Genomic DNA, 24,293 nt, shown 5'->3' on the forward strand with positions numbered 1-24,293 from the left:
CAGTTGTGTGTTCATAGATTAAAACTACTGGACTGGAATTAAAATTAATTTAATAAAATTAAATAACAGATAAATTATTTAATACAATTGCAGATAACTTCCCAAACTTTTGGAATAGTGAGATAGTCATTTCGATTAAGATTAGGTCTATGAAATAAGGTTTCAGCACTATCTTTATATGAACATTCATGTATATACAGATCTGTGTAATAGCTTAGCATTTTGCCACTGGATCCTCTGGTTAGCATTTTCGATTCTATGTTGTTCAAGGCCAGATTTGTGAGGTCTGATTGTGAGATCCATAGACAAATTGCATGAACATGGTACTTCATATACGCCAGGCAGCATCATTGGTGAGAGTTTCTTTTGGAGAAGGTAGCAAATTGTGAATTTGGTTGATGAGTTTATAGGAAGCAATTTTTTCATAATTTTTCCAAACATTCAGAGATGCTTTTAATATATGATATAGGAGACCTGTGGTCTTCTTCTTGTCTGGGTTGATTTGTAGGAAAGTGGGTAATTATATTTTGGATTATTGGATTATATCCATTTAGTAAGGCTGTTTCTTTGATAATTTCTAATTCTTGTTTTAGAGATTTTCAGAAGAACAAATCTTGTGTGCTCTGGAAACTAAAGATTTTATGATGCCATATTTTTTTAAATGAATGGTGAGCTGATGTATTATGGATATAGTTGATTTTCAGTAGACAAAAGTGGAAATGAATCCATCTTGTTTATGCTGGATGTGTACATCAAGAAAGAAAATACCTTTTGATGATCCTTTTTATAGTATGGACTTGAAGATAATGAAAAGGTCAGTACCACTATATGCTCTAACATAAAACAAAAGAAAAATCCACACCCTTTATCATCGTATCAAGTTCACTCTAGAAAAAGAATCATCAAAAGGTATTTCCTTTCATGATGTACATATCCAGCATAAACAAGATGGATCCATTTCCACTTCTGTCTGCCAAAAACCAACTTTTCAGGTCTGTTGAAGCAGTCAGCAGAACACTGAGGGATATCAGATCAGACGATCAAAGAATGGGTAGAATAACTCTTTTATTTGCCGGTGATTTTCGACAAACGCTGCCAGTCATATCCTGTGGAATGAAGGCAAACGGAGTAAATGCCTACCTTAAGAAATCGTCACTGTGACATGATATAGAGAAGTTTTCTATCAAAACCAGTATGCATATTCACCTACATGGAGAATCTAATGCACATTCTTTCTCTTCAAAAATGTTAAAAATTGTCAATGGTAAGGTACAGCAGAGAGAAAAATTATATTAACACACCTAAATATTGGAAAATTTGTCTGAACTGCAGATGAACTGTTGTGCAGTGTCTACCCATCTATTGAGAACATAACAGAAAAAGTCACTTCTTGGCTCAGGAAGAGAACTATCCTCACACCTCGAAATGACGGCCTGTCAATAATGAACAAGTTGGTTCTTAATAGGGTTAATGTATCTGTTAGTGTTTACAAATCAGTAGATACTCCTGTGTATGTAGATGATGCAGTTCATTTGCCCATGGAATTATTAAATTTGCTTAATCCACCTGGATTGCCTGGTCATTAAATTAAATTGAAAATAGGTGTTCCTATTATGTTGCTCCGAAATCTTCACCCTCACCCCAAGTAAAATCGTTGAAACTGAATGTGGTAGAAGCTATGATATTTACATGTCCTGGTATCAGAGAAATTGTCTTCATTCCTTGGATACCCCCTCGTTCCTTCAGACTATCCATTTGCATTCAAACGGTTACAATTTCCAATAAGAGTTTGCTTTGCAGTGATGATAAATAAAGCCCAAGGACAGTCCCTTAGATATGCTTAGGTTTAGATTTAAGAAGTGAATGTTTCAGACACTGACAGTTATATGTAGCATGTTCTCGAGGTGGTCAGGGATGATGAAACTTCTAAGTTCGCCTCGGTGAAGTGGGAGGGCTTAGCCATTTAAATTAATAACTGTTAAAGTAATTGGATTCAAGACCCTCTAATTAAAATATAATTCTAAGTCTCCTGTTATATCAAAATATAAATTCATTCATGCACTGACTCATTCTGTTATTGGGATTGCTTTAAATATCATCATTAGTCTCCCAGAAAGGATTTCTTCATTTTAGACAAAGACCAGATGGATTTATGAGAGTCTGGCATAGGGGCAGGAGTGGGTTTCTCATTACTCATTCCATGGACAAACTCTCTTCAGCTGCCTTACCATCCACACCTGACATGTGGAGAGAACACTGGTCCAACAATCATCCAACAAATGGCTTAATGGTTGAAGATCCTTGTGCTCCACAGCCTGGTTTTGCCCTTCCTAGGAAGATCATATATCAATAGGATGATAGATGACCAAACTAACCAGGGCAGATGTGGCCACCTACTGCATAAATGGAGACTGTCAGACTACCCTTATTTTTATTGTTCCCTAGTGGCCTAGACGATTACTCATATTGTGAATGACTGCCCAAGGCACCAATTTCATGGTGGTGGCCTCCAGGACATTTACATGATGACGGATGAGGTTCTGTATCAGGTTTTCCTTTTGCCATAAGAATAAATAAATATTAGTCTCCGAAACTTGAGCATCTTATTTTTTCACAATAAATTCTTACCAAAAAAAAATTCAGTGATGTGAGTTCTTTATCAGGCCTTTGGGCAAAATGTAAAACTTCTTTTTTTGTGATTCACTATGAGTAGATTTGCTTGATTGATAATCAGCAGGTTTTTAACTCGTATGCAATTTTGCTGCCTATGTAACTAACATCATCATTGGGAGGTTATTACTTAAAATAAATAAAATGGCAAAAAAATTAAACGTTTTCTAACAACAGTTAATATATCTATAGTTGAAAAGACTGGAATGATAGTCTAATCATGAGTATCATTACACATTTTATGTACGGTCTCTCCATTGTTGCGTAAACTGCATTTGATTGCTGGGATAGAAAAAGTGTTTAATTTTCATCATCATCAAATTCCTGACAATTACATTCAAGGGGTGTACAGAATATGATAGTACTATGTGAAAAATTTACATCATTACTAACTTCCTATCTACAATTTTTTGTCAAATCACTCTCTTGCCTGTCAAAGCTACAACACTGTCAAATCTTATATTTATATATATCTATCTTCTAAGGCACTTTTTACCGTATCAATCCACCTATATCTTGTTCTTCCTCTGGGTCGTTTTCCTGCCAACCTGGCAGAGAACACTTGTTGGTTAATCTTTCCTCGCCCATTCTGTTTAAATGACCATACCACCTGAGATTAACTCTGCTGACGCATTCCTGGACGCTGACAATGTCAAGTTCTTTCCTAATATCCTCGTTTTTAATATGATATTGCCATTGACGCCATCTGTTCATACCCCTAATCCTTCTCAGGACTCTCATATCTGCGGTCTCTAGTCTTTGGTCAAGTGTTTTAATTCTGATCCAACTCTCAGATCCATAAGTTAAAACTGGTTTGAACACTGTCTTGTATACAGCTAATTTAGTGTTTTTTGACTAATTTCTCTCTTATTCCATATAAATTTATTCAGTTGACTTCCTACCATACCAGCTTTGTTTATTCTGTTGCTATTTCCAACCTACTCAACCTACTGTGTCAATTGTGGTAGTTTATGCGCCCCACAATTACAGGCCTGAAGAAGAGAGAGTGAGGAATTCTATGAAAACTTACAAACTGCTTTGGACTGCCTTCAAGGAGAGACATACTTTACATCTTAGGGGACTTAAATGCAAAAGTGGGAAAGAGTATGAGAGTCAGGCCAGAGAGTGACATGTTTGGTCTGGGTGAACGGAATACCCACGGTGAAAGACTGTTGGAATTTGCCCGTGCTAACAGATTAGTTATTACCAATACCTGCTTCCAGAAACATCCACAACAGACCTATACTTGGACATCTAACATTGATAGGTCAAAGCACCAGATCGATTACATCCTGCGACGGAAGACGAGCATCTCTGATGTGCATACTCGTCCTGGAGCAGATTGTGGTACAGACCATCAGCTAGTAAAAGAGCCAAAGTAAGACTGACTCCAAAAACTTCCAGGTCAGGAGCATTCCACTAGATTGGATGTTAGAGTAATTCCTAGTGGATTCACAGAAGAAACATCAACTCGATTAGATGATTTTTTGGAGACCAATGAGGAGATCTCAGCAGAAATGCTTTGGGAAAGTGATAATACAGGATACAGTGAAGAAGTATCTCAGCCCAATAAGAAGACCAAGAGACCCATGGATATCAGATTCAACATGGGAACTAATCAAAAGAAGGCTGTTGGAAAAGCAAAGAGACACAGGGACTGAAGAATACAAGAGATTACATAAAGCAGTCAAAAGAGCCATCAAGCAGGACAAGGAAAAGTTCTATATTAATAAATGTAAAGAGATAGAGTTCCAGATGAGGAAACACAATTATAAAAGAATGTTTTATTTAGTTCGTGACTTACAGCACAAGTTTAAGCCTAAATCGAATGTCATCAAAGACAGGAATGGAGCATTACTAACAGAAGAGTTGGAAATCAAAAACAGACAGAAAGAATACTGTGAGGAACTGCACAGCAGAATGTATAAAGAAAATGTGGAGCCCTCTCACCAGGAAAATTTTGATTTGGAACCTCCTCCACTTAGGCATGAAATGGAAAGAGCAGTTAATCAGCAATAAGGCACCAGGTGCAGATGAAATCCCAGCAGAGTTAATTAAAGCCACAGGGGATGGAGGGATAAGAGTGTTTCATAGATTGATTACAAGGATATGGGAGACAGGATCATGGCCTAGAGACTGGAAGAAGTCGGTTTTCATACCACTACATAAAAAGGTGATACGAAGGCATGCAAGAACTATAGAATTATTAGTTTAATATCTGATGCAAGCAAAATTTATTGAAGAACATGCTAAATTGGATTGAGGCAGAGATGCCTGAGGAACAAGCAGGTTTTAGGAAAGGTAAGGGCACCAGAGATCAGATCCTTTGCCTTAGACAGATTAAAAATATAAAAAATTCAGACTCCCTCTGGTAATGTGTTTCTTAGACTACTCTAAAACTTTTGACTGTTATGAGCATGTGACACTGTGGGAAGTAATGAAAAGAATGGGTTTTACTCAACACATTATCAGGTTGATAGCAACTTGTACAGGGAGCAAGAAGCCACATTAAGAACAGGTGTTGGATTGACTGACTGGCTTCAAGTTGGAAAAGGAGTTAGGCAAGGATGTTTACCTTCTCCTCACTTGTTTAGTATATATGCGAAGGACATCATGCATGAAACATTGGATGAGCTCAGGACAGGAATTAGGATAGGAGGCAGATTGATCAGTATCTGAGGTATGCTGATGATACAGTACTCCTTTGTAAGTATATAACAAGATCAAGTTAACAAGATCAGTAATAACAGAGGACTTCAACTCAATCCTAGCAAGACAAAGATTATGGTTCTCAAAGGAAATACAAACAGTGAAGCTCTTGAGAAACAAGTGTACCTTAATGGAGAAAGAATTGAGGAATCAGCAAGTTTTGAGTACCTGGGATCCATTATTAATGTGGGGAATTGGTGTTCAGAAGACATCAGAAAAAAGGTTAGGAATGGCTAAATCAACAGTCCAGGATGGACAAAGATCCATCCTGGAAAGATGGATCTTTCTCCATGGGAACAAAGTTGAGGATTTTGGATGCAGTTGTTTTTCCAACACTGACTTATGGATGTTGATACACACTTGGATAAAGGATTAAACTAAACTTATTAATGACTTATGGATGTTAGACTTGGAACCTAAAGAAGTCAGATAAGAAACAGGTATCTGCTTTTGAGATATGGTGTTACAGAAGGCTGTTGAGGATATCATATACTGAAAGGTGTACAAATGAATGGGTGTTAGACAAGATCAGTGGAACTTTAAGGCCCCCTTAAGGATATTGACAGAAGAAAGTTAAAATATTTTGAACACATTGAAAGGATGGAAGGGAGGACTTCACAGAACAGTAATAGAAGGTAAAGTTCCTAGAAAAAGATGAAGGGATAGTCCATCAATAAGATGGATGGTGTGTGTGTGTGTGTGTGTGTGTGTGTGTGTGTGTGTGTGTGTGTGTGTGTGTGTGTGTGTGTGTGTGTGTGTGTGTGTGTGTGTGTGTGTGAAGTGACTGATCTTCAGAGAGTTGAGGCCGCCAGAAAAGCAAACAACAGAACTACATAGCCTGGCCTGGTGTGACACACTACCAAGCATGGGAGTGACCATACGGTTGTTGTTGTTGTTGCCCAGTGAACATATGGATGGAAAAACGAATTTTTTGCCATTTTATATTTATGATAAGTAACCTCTCGATGATGTTGTTAGTCATATAGATAACAAAACAATACATCTAATATTAAATAAACAATTGCGTACGAGTTAAAAGCCTGGTTATTACCAGTCATGTAAGACTTATAATATACTGGGACTAGGCAGTCTTCCCTCATTTAGCATATACAGGGTGGTTCACAATTCCACGTACAAACTTTGAGGGGAGGTAGAGAACATCAAAATCAACCATATTCACATAGGAAAAGCATGACAGGAAATGCCACCGGAAGGTACTAACAGAGACACAAAGATCAGCGTTTGTAAAACGACACATGTTCTTTGTACGGCATCAAAAGCTTGAATGAAGAAGCCTCAATTGCTCACGTGGAGCGCTGCCGAACAGCGCCACCTATCACTTTCGGGTGGTGTTTCCAGTCATGCTTTCCTATGTGTATATGGTTGATTTTGTGTTCTCTATCTCTCCTCAAAGTTTATACGTGGAATTTTGAACCACCCTGTATATCTTGTTCCATTCATCTGCACTCAATCTCCCAGTTTATATATTGCCTTACCTCAGGTAATTTAATTGAAGTTTTTTACAAGAGGAAACAGCTTCCTTTAAGAACTTATAAGCAAAATCTCCAAAAAAAAAAAAAGTAGAGCTCTTGTCCATTTATGCCACCAGACAGTTTCAGATTGTCTAATTTCATCAGTTGTTTTGAAAAACAATATAAGTGGGTTTCTTAAGACTGAAAAAGAACTTTCCATTGCCGTTCCTTCAAATGTTCTATTAGAATGCCTGTTTAATATCTCCTCCTGTTACTATTAATTTATTTACAGTATCAATTCATGTTAAGGTCATCATCATCATCAAATTCCTGCCATGTACCCTCAAGGGGTGTACAGGATATGATAGAACCACATGAAAAAATTACAGCATTACTAACTTCCTATCTACAATTTTCCTCCAAATCAGTCTGTTACTTAAGACTCCAACATCATCAGATCTTATATTTCTATCATCTAAGGCACTTTGTACCGTATCAATCCACCTATATCTTTGCCTTCCTCTGGGTTGTTTTCCTGCCAACCTGGCAGAGAACACTTGTTTTGCTAATCTTTCCTCTCCCATTCTATTTAAGTGACCATACCATCTGAGATTAGCTCTACTAACGCATTCCTGGATGCTGACAATGTCAAGTTCTTTCCTAATATCCTCGTTTTGATGCCATCTGTTCACTCCTCTAATCTTTCTCAGGACTCTGATATCTGCGGTCTCTAGTCTTTGGTCAAGTGTTTTACTTCTGACCCAGCTCTCAGATCCATAAGTTAAAACTGGTTTGAACACTGTCTTGTATACAGCTAATTTAGTGTTCTGACTAATTTCTCTCTCATTCCATATGAATTTATTCAGTTGACTTCCCACCATACCAGCTTTGCTGATTCTGTTGTCTATTTCAATATTTAATTTACCATCTTCACACTTCACTATTTCAATATTTAATTTATCATGCCCAAGTAGTTGAAATGTTTTACTGTTCCACAGGTTCTCCATTCACAACACAGCTGACATTTTCAGTGATTCTGCCTATTTTCATTGTCTTTGTCTTTTTATTGCTGGCCTTCATACCATATCTATTACAACAGTTATTCAATTTAGTCAGAGAATCTTGCAGACTTGTAGCAGATTTATTTAGAAGTATAACATCATCTTCATAAAGCAAAGAGCTGATATTAACATCTCCAATTTTGATATCATGTTTAATACCACTTTCCTTCATAATGTAATCCATATAGATAATGAATAACAGAGGTGATAATGTACATCCTTGTCTCCCACCAGATTTAACATTAAACCATCTTCCTGTACTTCCTTCAATTCTAACTGCTGACTTACAGCTCAAATAAAGACTAAGTATTGCTTGATATAATGCTCCATTGACACCATATAACTGTAGTGTATTGAATAGCTTCTCTCTTGACACCTTGTCATATGCCTTTTCCAAATCGACAAAACTCAAATAGAGATCTTTGTTATATTCCCATGATTTCTCCACTATTTGCTGTAAAGTGAAGATCTGATCCTGACAGCCTCTATTTGGCCGGAATCCAGCTTGTTCCTCACCCTGCTTTTCTTCCACAATTCTTCTCAATCATTTCTCAAGTATACTTGCATAGATCTTGCCAGGAACACTTAGTAGGGAAATACCTCTGTAATTCTCACATTCAGTTTTATTTCCCGTTTTATATTTGGGTACTATGAGAGCTCGACTCCAATCATCGGGAATTCGTCCCTCTGTCCAGGCTTTTTGAACAATGCAGTGCAGCCACTGTAAGACTTTTATACCACCATACTTCAGCATTTCTGGTCAAATATCATCCACTCCTGCTGCCTTTCCACGTTTTAAGCCTTTGATGGCTTTTTCTACTTCAAGTATGGATGTGTATTCCTGACTGCATGCCTGGTCAGTGTTTTTTACCACTGTGCTGTCATCACTGCTTGTTTCATTTAGCAGTTTTTCAAAGTAATTACTCCATACTTCAAGGAGATCTTTTTCTTCCGTTTTCATGCCACCTTTATCATCTCTAACTCCTTTTACAGCACTCTTTCCTCCATTCCTAAGCTTCTTCAACAACCTCCAGAATATTTTGTCACCTTCTTGATATTTATTTTCTATGTTCTTGCCAAAGTCCTCCCATGACTTTTGTTTAGCTAGTTTTACACAGTGTTTTAGCATTCTTGCATTTGTCTCTGTATTCTCTAAGAGCACAAGCTGACTTATTTGCCAGGAACTTTTGATATGCTTTCTTCTTTTCCTTCACTGCCTGTTTAACTTGCTGTGTCCACCATGGAGTTCTAATTTTTCTATCCTTGCAGACAACTTCACCACATGCCTCTCTAGCTGAATCAATTAATGTTTTCTTCAGAGTTTGTAGTTCACCATGTGACCTGTTCTAATGGGAATATCAATATAATGAGATACTTCCCAGAAAGAACAGCATGATCAATGTCACCAACAGTTATAGTATTTACATTTATGAATCTCCTTTTTACAATTGCTTTAGATTAAATGTACTTCATCTCATAATTATAATAATTTCAATGATACTTTATTCTAATTCACAATGTCTTAAGGGTGCAGTCAATATGTTCTTTGCTGTAAAGACATTCTTTTTTTGCAACAACGTCTTAGCAGCCATTACTGAGTAATCATGCACACCAAGGAGATTCATGAGAGATTGATCAGCCACCACTTACAATTATCCAAGGCTCTTATTCTTAATAGATCCACACACCTGTTCAAACTCAGAACTCTTGGGAGTATTCTTTTCTTCCACTTCTACATTGAAAACATAATTCACACCTCATGTGTTGCAAAAACAGCGTGCTTTGTATTCCCTTTTTACTTTTCCCCAGAAAGAAATCAGGAGTATCTTGAGTGACCTGGAGAAGTATGCAAGATCTGCTCTTTCATCTATTCTCGTCCTTCTATATATAAATTACGTCACCTTACTGACCTCAAATTCCATCCATACTTTTTCTGATGATGGTAGATTTAATTCCTTTCTCAATTTGACAAATATTGCCAATCTAAAATTCTCAAGTCTTTCCACTACGTTAATCAGTTATTCTTTAGTGGGGTAAGACAACCTAGTTAACTTCATGCTACCAAAACACAGTCTTGTCTTTTTTGATGGTACACAGATTTTCAGAGCAGGTCAGGTTTTGCTTCCTGAACCAACTTTCACTTCCATCCTTTTCTGACATTAAGCCTTTCATTTCTCTTTCCCATAAGAACAAAGTATTCTCTTCAGCCTGATGTTATATATCCCAAATCTATCCTTACAGTATTCTTCACACATTTGGGTGGTTTACCAAAACTACCTGTAGAAATTCTTAATGCCATCTTCAAGAGAGCAGTTCAATGAATTTAGTGATTTGGTTCAGTTTGGTTTATTTGGATTTATGGCGAAAGCAACTCAGGCTGTGAAGCTGGTATATTATTCCTGTTCATTTTGTGTGTGTGTGTGTTCTAATGTCCAGTTTGCCTACTTTGTGAGATAAAAACCCAAATTCAGGAGGAAAAACCGCACCATGTTTAAGTGATGAATTATTGATATGAACTTTCTCAATGAACTCACTAGCTGCTGTCTCACAGATGATCTCCCAAACTGACATCTTCTGACTTTTATCTAAACTTATTAATTTGCAAGTCACACATTCAGGCCTACTGAAACTTTCTCTCTCTCTCCACCTTGGTCTCTAGAACATCCATCTTTATCAACATTCTCACAGAATTATAACCTTCGATTGTTCAACTCTGTACTTACTTTCTTTCATGCACATATTCTACATTCTAGCTTAATCATCATAAGAATATAAATTGCTGGATTTGTTTGTGAATACCAGATGCATAGCACAATGTTTCCCAAAGTGTGGTGTGGGGTACCTCCAGGGATACAAAATAAGGTCTTTATGGGTATATGTCACTTATTTTTTTTAGATTTATATTTTTGTCACAGACAAGTCATCTATTTTATAATTAATTTTTCAGCAAATAAAACATCTACAGAAAATTTTAAACATGTGCCTCTTGGTACATATCAACTGACCTCTGTTAGGGCCTCAACTGGTTCAAGGCACTTTCCAACTGCATGGTTCAAACTATTTTCATCATCATCATTGTCATGCGTATCAAGGATTTAGGCCTAGCATGACCTGTTCCAGCCTTAGAAGTCATCGTTTAAGAGGACGTCCTGGTTTTCTTTTTCCTAATTGTTTGGTAATCTTTCTGTTTTCATTCTTTGAACGTGTTCCATCCATTTATGTTTATATTTTTTAATTTTTTTCTATTACTGGTTCTGGTTTAATTCTTTCATAATTTCTTTGTTTCTTTTGTAATCAAATAGGGTATACTTTGCAGTTTTTCTCATAAACTTCATTTCTGCTGTTATTAATCTTTGTTTGTCTTTTTGTTTTATTGTCGAGATTTCGCTTCCATACATTAAGACTGGTAGGGCTAATGTATTGTATACTTTTAGTCTGGTTTGTTTTTGAATTAGGTTTGGTTTTAAATAGAGAGTTAATTACACCTGTTATTTTTAAATATTTTGCAATTTTTACGTTTATATCTTTTTCATATGTGATCATGCATCCTAGATAGTTAAATGAATTCACCTGTTCTAAGATCTTGTTATCTATTACTATTTTAGTTCTTGCTGGATCTTGTCCTTTAAAGACCATAGTTTTTGATTTTTCTGTTGATATTATCATTCCTTAATCTTTGGCTATCTCATTTAAATTTAAAATATCTTTCTGTAAGTTATTTTCAGAATTTGTAATTATTATTTGGTCGTCGGCAAAAAGGAGAGTGCTTAAGTTCACTGTAGGAGAAAGTTTAATTCCTTGATGGAAATTTTTATTCCATTTTATTATTATTTCATTTAAGTAAATATTAAAAAGAGTTGCTGAGAGGGGACATCCCTGTCAGACCCCTTGTTTTCTCTCTCTCGTATATGATAGCTTGTGATTTAATCTTATTTGTATTTGATTATTTTCATATATACTTGTGATAGCTTTTAGGATATTATTATGTATTTATGGTTACTGTTTTCTGTTTACTGTATTTACGGTATTTACTGTTTTCATTAAAAGTTTAAATTCAAATTGTTTGAATCATGCAGTCAGAAATCTTCACTAAATTTTGGAATCATTCATATCTTAAATTGTAACGTTCCTCAGTGATGTTTCACTGTTCATGCATGCACCTTATGTGTCTAATCATGTTTGTATTTATTGTAATGTATTTAATTTTTTTTTTTTTTAAGTTTCACATGTTTGTAATTATAATGCAAATGTTAAACAATAAATAACTTTGATTATTCATGTTTGAATGAAATATATTTATAACTTCTCCCAAATTGCCTTTTCCCTAGGTGGGGGTATGCCAGTGTTACTAAAATTTTAAAAGGGTTATGTGGGTAATGAAAGTTTGGGAACCACTTTTAGTATAATAGGATAAATGATCCAGAAACCATGGTCTAAGAGACTAAATGTAATTTTTTCATCTGCTTCAAGCTTCTAATAGCAGTGTTATTGGTCTCACGCTGGGCATTAAAATTCATCTACCTCTTAAAACATTCAGAAACCTCTGTGCTCACGGTAGGATTTTGTACTTGCTTTCTATTAGTTGGAGAGTGGAAATGCTATCCATGTTGTCAGCCAGCTAGACCAGCTCAGTATTGGAATTGCTGAAAGGATAAATAAAGCCATGCAATCTAAGAGAATTGCTTCGTAAGAATCTTCTCTGATTATTTTCATATATTAATTTTCAGTGGATCTCATGTTTACTATATTTAGAGGGAATTATCGCAGTTTGTGGCAAAGGGTGAAAAGTATAAAAATCTGAAAAATTGTTAAAATCTTATGAATGTTCTTTCATTGCATTGCTAATTGGATTACAGTTGAGATTAAGTTAGCACTGAATTTGATTCACAATGAGCACATTACCAAACCAAAACCACCTTGGTGTAATGTGCTCTCTGTTATTGGTTCTGTCAGATTAGTGAATTCGACTGAACGCTACCTGATTTTCCTCTGTCCAAAGCCAAATATCTATCTATAACCTTTCCTACATTTTTGCTGTTAATTTGGTTTCTTTTCTTGAGTATGTACTCCCCAGTTTTCACTTTCCGTCCTTTCCTAACACACATAGATAGGTAATTTTAAAATAAAATTTAATTGTAAGGATACTGCAGTGCAAGCAAGTTGAATTTCAGTGATTTAAAATGTATGTTCATATAACTGGAAACAAAGATCTAAGAGTGAAATCTCTGGATAATAAATGCATTTACTGTGAAAAACATTGAAATAAATTATGCTTGCAGCAGTTGCTTGAGACATTTGGTTAAATGCTTACAATTTGAACAAATGAGTGAAAAACCACTGAAAGGTTTGGTTGCTTTCCTCTTTTTGTTAGTGTATTTGATGCAATTTCAGATTTTTATTAGTTACTGAAACAAAAACTTCAAAAATCATTTGGACAAAATACTAAAGCTTTCCTTTTTCACTCCAAGAAAAGACAAACACTATGTAGGCTTGATTCCCCTCTAATTTGATTAATATTCATTTAACTTCTTTACATTTGTGTACATAACCAATACATTGGCAACACAGAAATTTGTCTCCATTAAAAATAATTGATTTTAACAGTTCTGTACACAATACACTGAATTGATATCTATATTGTTTCATTACCTACAATTTACTTTTGTTCATCAGAAGCAAGCTGCATGGAGTTAAGTCATTTGAAGATCTGCATCCCCAGGTCTTGCAGTTACACAAGAATCATGTGACCGCACTGTCATGACACATGGATGCTAGCATATGTATTTCCCCTTCCCCTCTCAGTACGTCTAGTTTTGCTTTCCCTTAATAGGTTTTGTATGTTTGAAGCCAATTTTAAGAAGTGCATTTTGGTGTGGATACTAATTAGTTGTTGCACAAAGACAGACTGACTGCCTGATTTTGATTACAATCTGAAGTTGTATTTGCATGACATCTCACAAATCTATGAACAGTTTTCATTTTGAAGTGTGAGGTGAAGTCGCATTAAAACTGAAGTGAACACTCATTCCTTTGACCAAAAAAAGATATAACATGTTTTGATTTCAGCTGGTTTACATGGCATTTAAGATGATGATGAAAGGATATATATTTGTCAGTTGCACTTGCTATCCAGTGATATGGATAGCAAGTGCAACTGACACTTGCTATATAGAAGCAAGTGTCAGTAGCTCTAGAAGCCATATAAGTGATTGCTACTTCTATTACACAAAGATCTCTGGCTTTTCAGCAAGCTCAAAACATGTAATGAAATACTTAAGCTTGCCATTCCTCTTGAAGAACTTGATAGTTATAATATTTCATGTCTGGTGGTTAAAATATTATTAGCAGTGAACCATTGAGCATGAATGAATGTGATTCTGCTTGATGAGACTGAAAATGCAGCATCATGTCTTGTGAACTGGAGCCAGATTTTCAACCATCAGTTTTGCAAATATCTTAAGCATTGAATGATCTTGTTAGAGATATCCAAAACACAAGCTAAAATCTTAATATCCTCAAAAAGGATAAAGATCACCTTGTTTTGAAAGCACATAGAGAATCCTTCCAAAAGGTTTGTAAATCTATAGCGCATTTGTATTGTAAGATAGATAATCTAAGCACTTTATTGGATGATTACCACTTGCCATTCACATTTGTATTTCTTTCCACATGACATCAGAATATATAAATAGATATTTGTGCAGACAATAAAAATGAGACAAGTAATGCTCATATACAAATATCAGGTAACAAAAAAAGTTTAAAATTTTAAGTCTAGTTCAGATAGCCAATCAAGAGCTGAAGGATCTGCCTCAAAAAAGTCTTTCAGGTCACCAGATGCAGACGATGTTGATATATCTGTAGCATTTTGAATAGCTTATATATGTCTTTTTCAGATCTACAAAACTTAGATACAAATCATTGTTTCAGTCTCATGATTTCTCAACTATTTGTCTCAATGTTGAAAATATAATCCTGACAATTTGTTTGTTGTGAGCAGCTCATTCTTCTTCAAGCTTCCTTTCCATGATTTTTCTTAGCCCTTTTCTCAAGTATAATTGAGAAAAGGCTACGAAATATACTCTAATCATCTGGAATCAACCATCTGACCAAGCCCCCTGAATTATGCAGTGTAGCCACTGTAAAACTTTTAGACCTCCATATTCAAGCATTTCTGGTCAAACATCATCTACTCCTGATTGGATTCCTCCTGAATGTTTTCTACCGCTGTGATGTCACTGCTTGTTTCATCTCAAAATATTCTGAGCCCCCAGAAAATTTTTCCATCAGAGACTACTCTGGTATGGCGAGTTCAAAAGAATTTAGTATCTGGGAGAAATACCTTTTCTCATAGACACAAAATTCACAGATGTGCTCTCTGGCCACCACTTCTATAAAAAGCTTCATTAATGTTTTAAATAAGAGAGAGTGACGGTTTCCATATTTAAGACAAGTTTCTAAGAATAAGTGATGAAAAAGAAAATTAAGGGTTTTTTTTTTTTTTTATTGGCTCACCAATTTATACAAACCTATGAATAATATTCTTCTGCATCTCAAATTATGTTAAAAGCACAGAAAGCTTTCAGAACTATTGATACTTTTTTTTATTTTAGGATCTGTTAAAAGTGGCACTTACATAGATATAGAAAACATGCTACAGAGACAAAGTAGTGGATTGTGAAACGTCATTAAAGACTCACTTGCATTCTCATTTGTTCTTTCCTCCTACTTGGGTAGTGATGAACATATTGAACCTGAAACTCCAGTATGTTTCCTGAAGAACAAAGGTTCTTCTTCTTAAAAGAATGTTTAGCACTAGCTAAAATTCACTTCAGAGATCTTCTAAACTGTAAGTAATACAAGGAATACAGTTAGTGTGTCAACATGTAATTTTGATTCCTGAAAAACTGGAGGATCAAAGGGCAATTTTAGCAGCATATTCAAATTCAGCATGTCAAGCTTAGACTCCCCTACTTTTGCTTCAAAGCTAAACAAAACTTTTCATTTTGCTACTAGAGCTATAAATTATACATCTATTTATATTTTGATGGTGTTACTTCACATTTGTTCACAAACTTGAATATATGTAGTATATCATAATTTATAAACGTTGCAGTTTTCTCTATATTTGATTTCATTTGAAAATCAAGTCATCAGTCAAACATTGCCCAGGTAGTGAAAGCTTAGTCACTACATCAAATATATCGGAACATGCACTTTTGCATAGTGCAGTAAGAAGTCATAAATGTTTCAGTTGGAAGAATGCATTTACTTTTGCATTTAAAGTAAAATTAGATATATTCAGAGAAAGTGTGAGAATGAGATAAAATATGTTGGGTTTGTTCTTTATTATATTGTAAAGTTGCTTCTGTTATTTTATGTGATGCTTTTTTGCATTTAAAGTAGAAGTGTGTGTGTGTTTTCATAGAAAATTGTACAATTCAGTTGAAGTGCTCTTTATTTCTTCATATATTGTGGAACAGATACTGTTATTTTATTTCATGATTTTGCATTTAAAGTAAAACTGGATATATATTCACAGAAAATTGTAGAATGTTGTATAAAATATACACTTCTTGGAAAGAAGTCAATGAATACCATTGTGTGAGGAACAGCCATGGCATCCACCTTAATAAGATGTAGGACCTCCTTTCACTTCAATAACTACAGCAGTCCTATTTAGGCATAATGAGATCAATATTCATTTGACCCGATGCTCCAGTTCATCCCACAGATGTTTGATAGGATTGAGATCAGGGCTCTGTGGAGGCCAGTCGAGTGTGGTGACATTCATGTTCACAAAAAACTCAGTTGCAGCAGCAGACTTATGAGATAGTGCATTGTCTTGCTGAAAGAGACAGTGGTCATTTCCATAGAAACACCACAAAGTAGGAAGCATTGCATTGTCCAGAATGTTCGAATTCCTCTCGGAGTTCAATGTTTGTGGCACCACAAACAGAGGTCCAAGGCCAAACCAGGACCATTCCATCACACCATCACCTCCAAATTTCACATTTGGGGTTACACACTCTGGTGGTAAGAGACACTGGGCATCTGCTCAGTTCTAAGCTTCCACATCCCATTGTACATGCTCTTTGCACCACTGAAGATGATGCTACATGTTGGTTCGGGTAATGTGGGGTTTGCATATTGCAGTCTTACCATGGAAATCCTTGTTGTGAGTCTCGGTTCTGAATGTTTTTGTGCAAAACTCTGCATTCAACATGTCAGCCAACAAATGGCAGTTTATACATATTATCCTTCATAGCGACCTACAGTCACATTTGGTGAGTCTGATGGGTCATCCATGCAGGTAGCACTTGCAGTTGACTCCCTGCACTTCCATCTCAGTATGGTATCACTGATTGTTGACCTGGGATGGCCCAGTTTGTCAACAATTTGCTGAACAGACAAATCTGCAATAGAGCATCCTATCACAATACTTCTTTCAAATTCCATCAGTTGCCTTCTTACAATCATTTCACCCAGACCCAGTTGCACTGACTTGGGAGCATCATATTTCTCTAATTTATAATGGGTACAAACACGTGACTTTTTACATGGCACATACACCTTGCCCATAGGATGTCTATTTGACATTTTTCCCAGTAATGTATTGGCTTATTCATTCGCTATGAGGCTTTGTCTTTAATAGTAATGTTTTGAGGGAAGGGAGAGGAAACAAGTACATGCTTGACTTAGTATATGTTTGAAGGAATATACAGAGGATACCAAAGAATCTTTTTCAGTTTCTGCATGAACATTTCTCTTTCCCAATTTGAAGTATCAGTATATCACTTTTTATTCAGAATTTTGTTGCAAACACTAGTTTGAGATAATCACGATAATGTTATATTAAAAATGTCTTACCTTTTATATATATAGTGTAGTGAAACATTTATTGTTATTAAAATTTACTTTTGAGGTGAAAGTTGATTTTGTTTTTAAAAACTTTTTTACACTGGAATGTAGTTTATATTGAATACTAATGACATAATAGTTTTTATTACAATGATATGGTTGCATTTCAATTATTTTTTACTTAGTGAAAAAATGAAACACAAAGAAAGGGAAGAAGCATGGACGAAAATTGAAAATTTGGCTTTGCAAAATCCTCAGGTTTGTTGTAGCTCACTCAGTAGCATTTTCAAGCTTTTACACTATTAAATATGAGGATCATGTAATCTATAATGATGGTCATGTTTTTATTTTATGTATTTATTTATTTATTTATTATTTTTTTAGATATTGCTTTTATATCACATAGTACTCCTTTGAAAGCACTATCTCCCTGTAAAGGTACTGAGAATAAGAATTAAGAAAAACAATTACTATTAGATAGTTTATAACATTCAAACTTCATTTTTACTATTTGGTGGAGAAAATTGGTACATTAAAAGTGGAGTATAAGTTGCAACCCAAAATCTGTGTGGTTGTACTTCTAAAATTTAATTAACCTTAAAAATTCAATTATTTGTCATGCTATTTTGTTATAAAGTATATTCTACTGTAATGGAATCCTTTCATGTTTTGATCACTTCGTGGTAAAGTCTAATTTTTCACATACATCCCTAAAATGCATCTTAACAAACAAGATACAGTATTGCAAGTATATTTCTAGTTTATTTGGAATTATACAGTTAGGTTTCCTGTACCAAATGCAGATGTTAATTGTTTTAGAGAAGACTGCAAATTTTGGAATTTTAATATATTTTATTTTATTTATTTATTTTTATGTTAGTCTTACTTGTTAAAGGTAAGGTCCTATAGCACATTAGTACTTATAAAATGGTGGAGCAAGGATTATTTGAGAACCTTGCTCTAGAGACCAAACATGGAACTTGTTTCAAACCACTTTGGGCATATATTGAGCAGGCTGGTCTCTCCCACAGCACCCTGAGTAAGGAAAATCATTTGTTATCTAAAGACATTCATGCATGTCCTGGTCATAATGGAAATTAAAACCCACAATCTGTAGCAATAGCAGAGATGCTATTCACTCAGCTGACTAGGCTAGAAAATTTGTATAGGTATGTTGGGTGATTACTGTTCACTTATTTGTATATGCAGATGTTTCCATGTTGTTTAGTGATCAATATAGCATAAACCTTCCTTTTGCACTACAGGCTATTCAGTTTTATGGCATAAGTAGTACTGTTCCAGAATGAATAAAAATGCAAATGGCTATCATTACATATTACATGATCCTTGTGAAGTAAACCTTCACATTTAAAATACAGTAAAATGAAAATTGTGGAGGCTGATGTTTTGATCTCAGTATCAGCATTTTTAGATCTGAAATTCAAATTTAATATCTTCGTTCATTGAAACCTTTCATAATGCTTGCCTGACTCCTGCATTTTCATGTAACCTTCCTTCCCTTTATTTGTTCTCTCTACCACTCTCCCTCTCTCATCATTAAATGTAATAGTAGCATTGATATTTTTTTTTATCATAATGTAGATATTATCATAATTTAAGGATAAAAAAAAGTAGGGAGAAACTGGCAATGATATTTTAAGAATGGAGAATATCTTGCAAAAGCTGCAGAGCAGTACATTAATTATTTTATTAATATTCACATATATGCAATTAGAATAGCCTGAGAATTAATCTAACATTTAATTTCATAATGCTTATTTGCATGAATAATCACAAATTGTTTGTTTCTTTCGCAGGTTTATCTAGTTAATGTTATATGCGAATAAGTATAATGCAATTATGCTTATTCACATATAACATTTTTAGCATATCCAAGCTGTGCTGTATTTCACATTTTAAAGCAATTAAATAGTTGTTATATTCAAAAATACATCTTCAGAAATTGTCAGTATTTTTTCAATTCGTTGGTTCTTGAAGTTTGCAACATAGTGACAGTATCATCTGTTCCCACATATAAGTGTCTGCTGTAAAAAGGCTTTTCCTTATGCTGTAAAGTAGCTGCATATAGCCTACAGTTAGTTTGACTTTCTGGAATCAAGAACACTGAACACAAAACATATTTTAAACATTTTATTTTTACTCAGTGATTCCACAAAAATGAAAGAGCTCATCCGATTGCCATCACAAAATGAAATAGTAAAGTATACAGAACATCACAATCTCATAGGTTTACTTGTACTGATTATATACAATAATAAGTACCAATATTACTGATATTTATTAGTTACTTAGTTACTATAAGGTATTTGTATGTGCATTAAAGGATATATAATTTTCTGTGTTTTTCCTTCAAGAAATGAAAATATATTAAAAACCAACAACTTTAGTTATGCATATTAAACATACTGCCAACACATACATTCTTTGGTGGCATGACAACTCTTTTTCCATGTTCCTCAGAGATCTGTTCTTTATTTATTTATTTAGCATATGATACAATGGCCATGAGCCGCTTTTTTTTTTTACAGGGATGTATGGTACCATTTCAACCCCTCCATTTTATCTGGCCTCTGGACTGGCACATGGCTTAGTCTTGAGTATTCCTGACTGTGATCTATGTGAGTTCATTGGGCCAGTTCGCCTGTTCTAGGAGACAAAAAAAACCGAGTTTATGGGTGGGACACCACACACACACACACACACACACACACACACACCTCCGTATGAGACTGGCTAACTCACCTTTTGTAAAAAGAGACCAGATAAAGATTCCCCACATCACGGACAGGAATTGAACTCTGGTCTTTCCAACCGAAGGGCTTCATCGTCTATACTGACTGAGCTACAGAGCTCACACCTGTTTTTATAATCCCATGTAATGAATAATTGCATATCTTACTTTGAAAAATTACTATTCAATTAAGCATCACAGTATGTATTAGCAGAAAATAATAATAATGATGATCCCTTCTAACCTACTTGAATATTTAATCTGATGCAAGGAAGCAAAGCCTGTGATCAAGAACAAGCGCCTGTGATCATCTTCTCCACACTAATCCCCCCCCCCCCCCCCACAATCCCAAAAAAATGATTGCAAAAACTTATCCACTGCTTCCTTTAATACTTTTTTTAATACAGGTAGTTCTGACTTTACAAATTCCCACTTTACGAATTTTTTGGATCGGAATTTTTATTTTAAATTGTGCCCGGCAAAGGCGATTAGGGACGTGCCCGGGGAATTGCGCATATGTAATGACGTAACGATCAGTTAAAACGAGCCTTAGTCAATCACAAGCCTTGGCGATATGAGTGTGTTATTCATAGTTTTCTTCAATTATACCTGATTTTTTCTTGTTTTCTTAACTATTTTGTTTTCTTTTTAAATATAACCATTTCACTTTTCCAGAAATGTCAAAAAGAAGCAACAGTTCAAAACTAGAAAATGAGCAAAAGAAACAAAGAAAAGCAATTATGTTACAGAAGAAATATGAAATTATTTCCTGCCATCAGGCAGGTAGCACTGTTAAAGCTCTTTCTGAGAAATTTTCTCTTGCCGCTTCTACAGTGTGCACCATTTTAAAGGATAAAGAAAAATATTTGAAAGAAGTAAAAAATTTGCAATCCATGCAGTCTACATGGTTGCTTAATAAAGAAACAGACAGTATAATTCCTCATATGGAAAAACTGTTAACTGCTTGGATAAGCAACCAAACTCAACGATTAAACATGCCTATTATCTACACAATGTTTTGTACTAAACGTTAGCCATTTTTAAAATGCTGAAAGGCTAAAAAGTGAGATGGCTGCAAGTAGTAGTGGGTGGTTTGATTGCTATAAAAAGTGGACTGGTTGGCATGATATTAAAATACAAGATGAAGCTGCAAGTGCCAATAGTGAGGCTGCAAAATCTTATCCAGAAAAATTAGAAGAAATAATTAAAGAAGGAATTTGCTCACCATCGCAGATTTTTAACGTCAATGAGACTGGCCTTTTTTGGAAATAGATGCCTGCAAGAACTTGCATCGCAAAAGAAGAATCCTCAATGCCAGATTTTAAAGCATCAAAAGATCATATCACTCTACTATTAGGAAGAAATGCTGCTGGCAATTGCAAGTTAAAACCCTTATTTGTGCATCGATCGGAAAATCCAAGAAGCTTAAAAGGAATTAATAAATTCCTCTCCCAGTAATATGGAAGGCAAATTTAGAAGGCTTGGCTCACGGGTTACCTATTCAAAGATTGGCTTATACATCATTTTGTTCCTGAAGTGAAACTTTATTGTGAGAAAAAACAAATTCCATTTAAAGTGCTTCTGATAATTGACAATACACCTGGCCATCCCTCATCAGTAGCTTTCATTTGCCCTAATGTAAAAATGTCTTTTTATCACCAAATACAACTTCTCTTTTACACCCAATGGATCAGGGAGTGATTGTGACGTTTAAAGTACATTATCTCAAAGAAACTTTTGAAATGTTAATAGAAGCAACTAATAAAGATGGAAACTTTTCTATCAAAAAGTTTTGGAAGAGATTCAACATTTTAGATGCAATTCAGTTAATGCAGAGCACCTGGCATAAACTTTGTCCTCAGTTTAATGATAATTTCAAAGGCTTTGAAGACCCAACAAAGATTGTGAATTCTGAAACTCAAGCGATCTTAGGTATGGAAGTTTCAGAAGGTGATGTTAATGAGCTGCTTCAATCTCACACTATGGAACTCTCACCAAATGATCTCCTTGAATTAGAGGAACAAGAAATAAATGAAGAAGAAAAAGACGAAGATAACGAATATGAAGCTCCAACTCCGTTTTTCACCTTAAAAGGCCTAAAAGAGGCATTTAAACTTCTCAAAAAAGCTCAACCGATCTTTGAATCACAGGATTCAGACTTGGAACGATTTAGTAAATTTTCCTGTGAAATAAATAATGCTTCTGCTTGCTATCGAGCTATTTTAAACAAAAAGAAGCGAATGTCAATGAAGTAGATGACACACGAGGCCTTCTTTAGGGAGGAAAAAGATGCACCGAAGCTTCCTAATATATCTCCTACTACCTCAATGGCTGCCTATTCACCTGGTGATATAGAAATGAGCTAATTTTTTTTTCAAAGAATCTTTTTTTAATTTAAAATTTTTCTTATGTTATTTTTTAAATATGTAAATCTTTGGCCAGTAAAGTCTTTTCTTATCATTTACTATTCATTTTATATTTTATATATTCCTTCTTACAAACATAACTCTCGCTTATAGCATTATTTTTAAGGCAAATAAACTCCCGCTTTACGAATTCCCAATTTACGAACGGTCACCAGGAACCACTTAATTCATAAAGCAGAAACTACCTGATTAAAACTTTTTCTCACAGTAATTTTTCAAAAGTTTATTCTGCTGATTAACAGTTTCACTGAGGATTGGGGAATACATTGTAATTGACAATAATTTATATTTTTATATTTATTTTACCTGTAAGCAAAGTTTGTATGTATGTAAGTCATCTCAGGTCTAAGTGTTTGTATGTAGAGAGCAGTTAGATTCACATCAAGTTGCTTTTTTTTTTTATCCCATAACACATAGCTCACTTTTTCAAATTCTGAGAATATGAAAGTAATTCCCTAGATAGGTTTGGACCCTTATTTAGGTATCATCAAGAAGCTAGACTCATGGGATACCAAGAGCTATTGTGATGACAGGAAAATTAGAAAGTAATTTATTTAATGAGAGAACTCTGTGTTATACATTCTGTATAAAGTAACACATAGATGCACTAAGATATTTTTATTTATTATGTCAGCGTAACATGGTTGGAAATCAAAGAATTAAACAACAATGAAAGTATATGGAGGATATGTGCAGTTGTGAGACAGGCAGGTAAAAAATTGTGTTCAATTGAAGTGTGCGTGCATGTGATTAAAAAATTGAAGTATATGTGTACATGCAATAAAAACTTATATAATTAACCAATATAGTTTTTAATAATTTCCCAAAAATCTCCATGCCAGATTTTTGGCATGGAGAGTCCATTGTTAAGATTGAGACTTGGGCAATGCCAAAGTACTTTGGAATCTTCTTTAAAGAGATGCTTATGTTTATGGATGTAGAATAACTTACAGCTTCAAGCAAGTTATTCTACTTTGGATAAACAGGCCAATCTGTTTTTATATGCCTTTCTGAACACCAATCCTGCATTTCCTCTAAAGAACAAATCAAGTTAGCAAAATATGGGATTACTAATACTAGCCATAGTATCCTTTGGAATGATGCCAAATTACTACAAAGATGAATGTACCCATAAATACAAGGAGTGTCTCTTTAAAGAAAATTTCAAAGTACTTCAGCATCACCTAAATCTCCATCTTAATGATGGACTGACTCTCCATGACAAAAATCTCTGAAATTATTATTAAGAACTAGACTGCCTAATTATAAGTTTTTATTACATGTACACATGCTTCAAATTTTTTTTAATCACACACACTTCAGTTAATCCTAATATCTGTTT

The 24,293-nt window shown here is 34.8% G+C and overlaps 1 protein-coding gene across 7 annotated transcripts in view; it reads left to right on the plus strand.

The window, feature by feature from the left end:
* Positions 1-24,293, plus strand: part of LOC150101365 (serine/threonine-protein phosphatase 2A 56 kDa regulatory subunit gamma isoform-like) — a 430,932-nt gene that overhangs the window by 324,974 nt on the left and 81,665 nt on the right. For 5 of the 7 annotated variants that reach the window (XM_090400222.1, XM_090400219.1, XM_090400220.1 and 2 more), the window contains one exon: positions 17,959-18,031. The exons of the other annotated variants lie outside the window; for them this stretch is intronic. In XM_090400222.1, coding sequence (XP_090256348.1) covers positions 17,959-18,031 — 73 coding nt within the window. The remainder of the gene's footprint in view (positions 1-17,958; positions 18,032-24,293) is intronic. 7 annotated transcript variants of the gene reach the window in all.

The sequence above is a fragment of the Typopeltis vanoorti genome, chromosome 11 (genome assembly GCF_054136105.1).
Source record: "Typopeltis vanoorti isolate ZY-2024b chromosome 11, IOZ_Tvanoo_1.0, whole genome shotgun sequence".
NCBI lineage: Eukaryota > Metazoa > Arthropoda > Arachnida > Uropygi > Thelyphonidae > Typopeltis > Typopeltis vanoorti.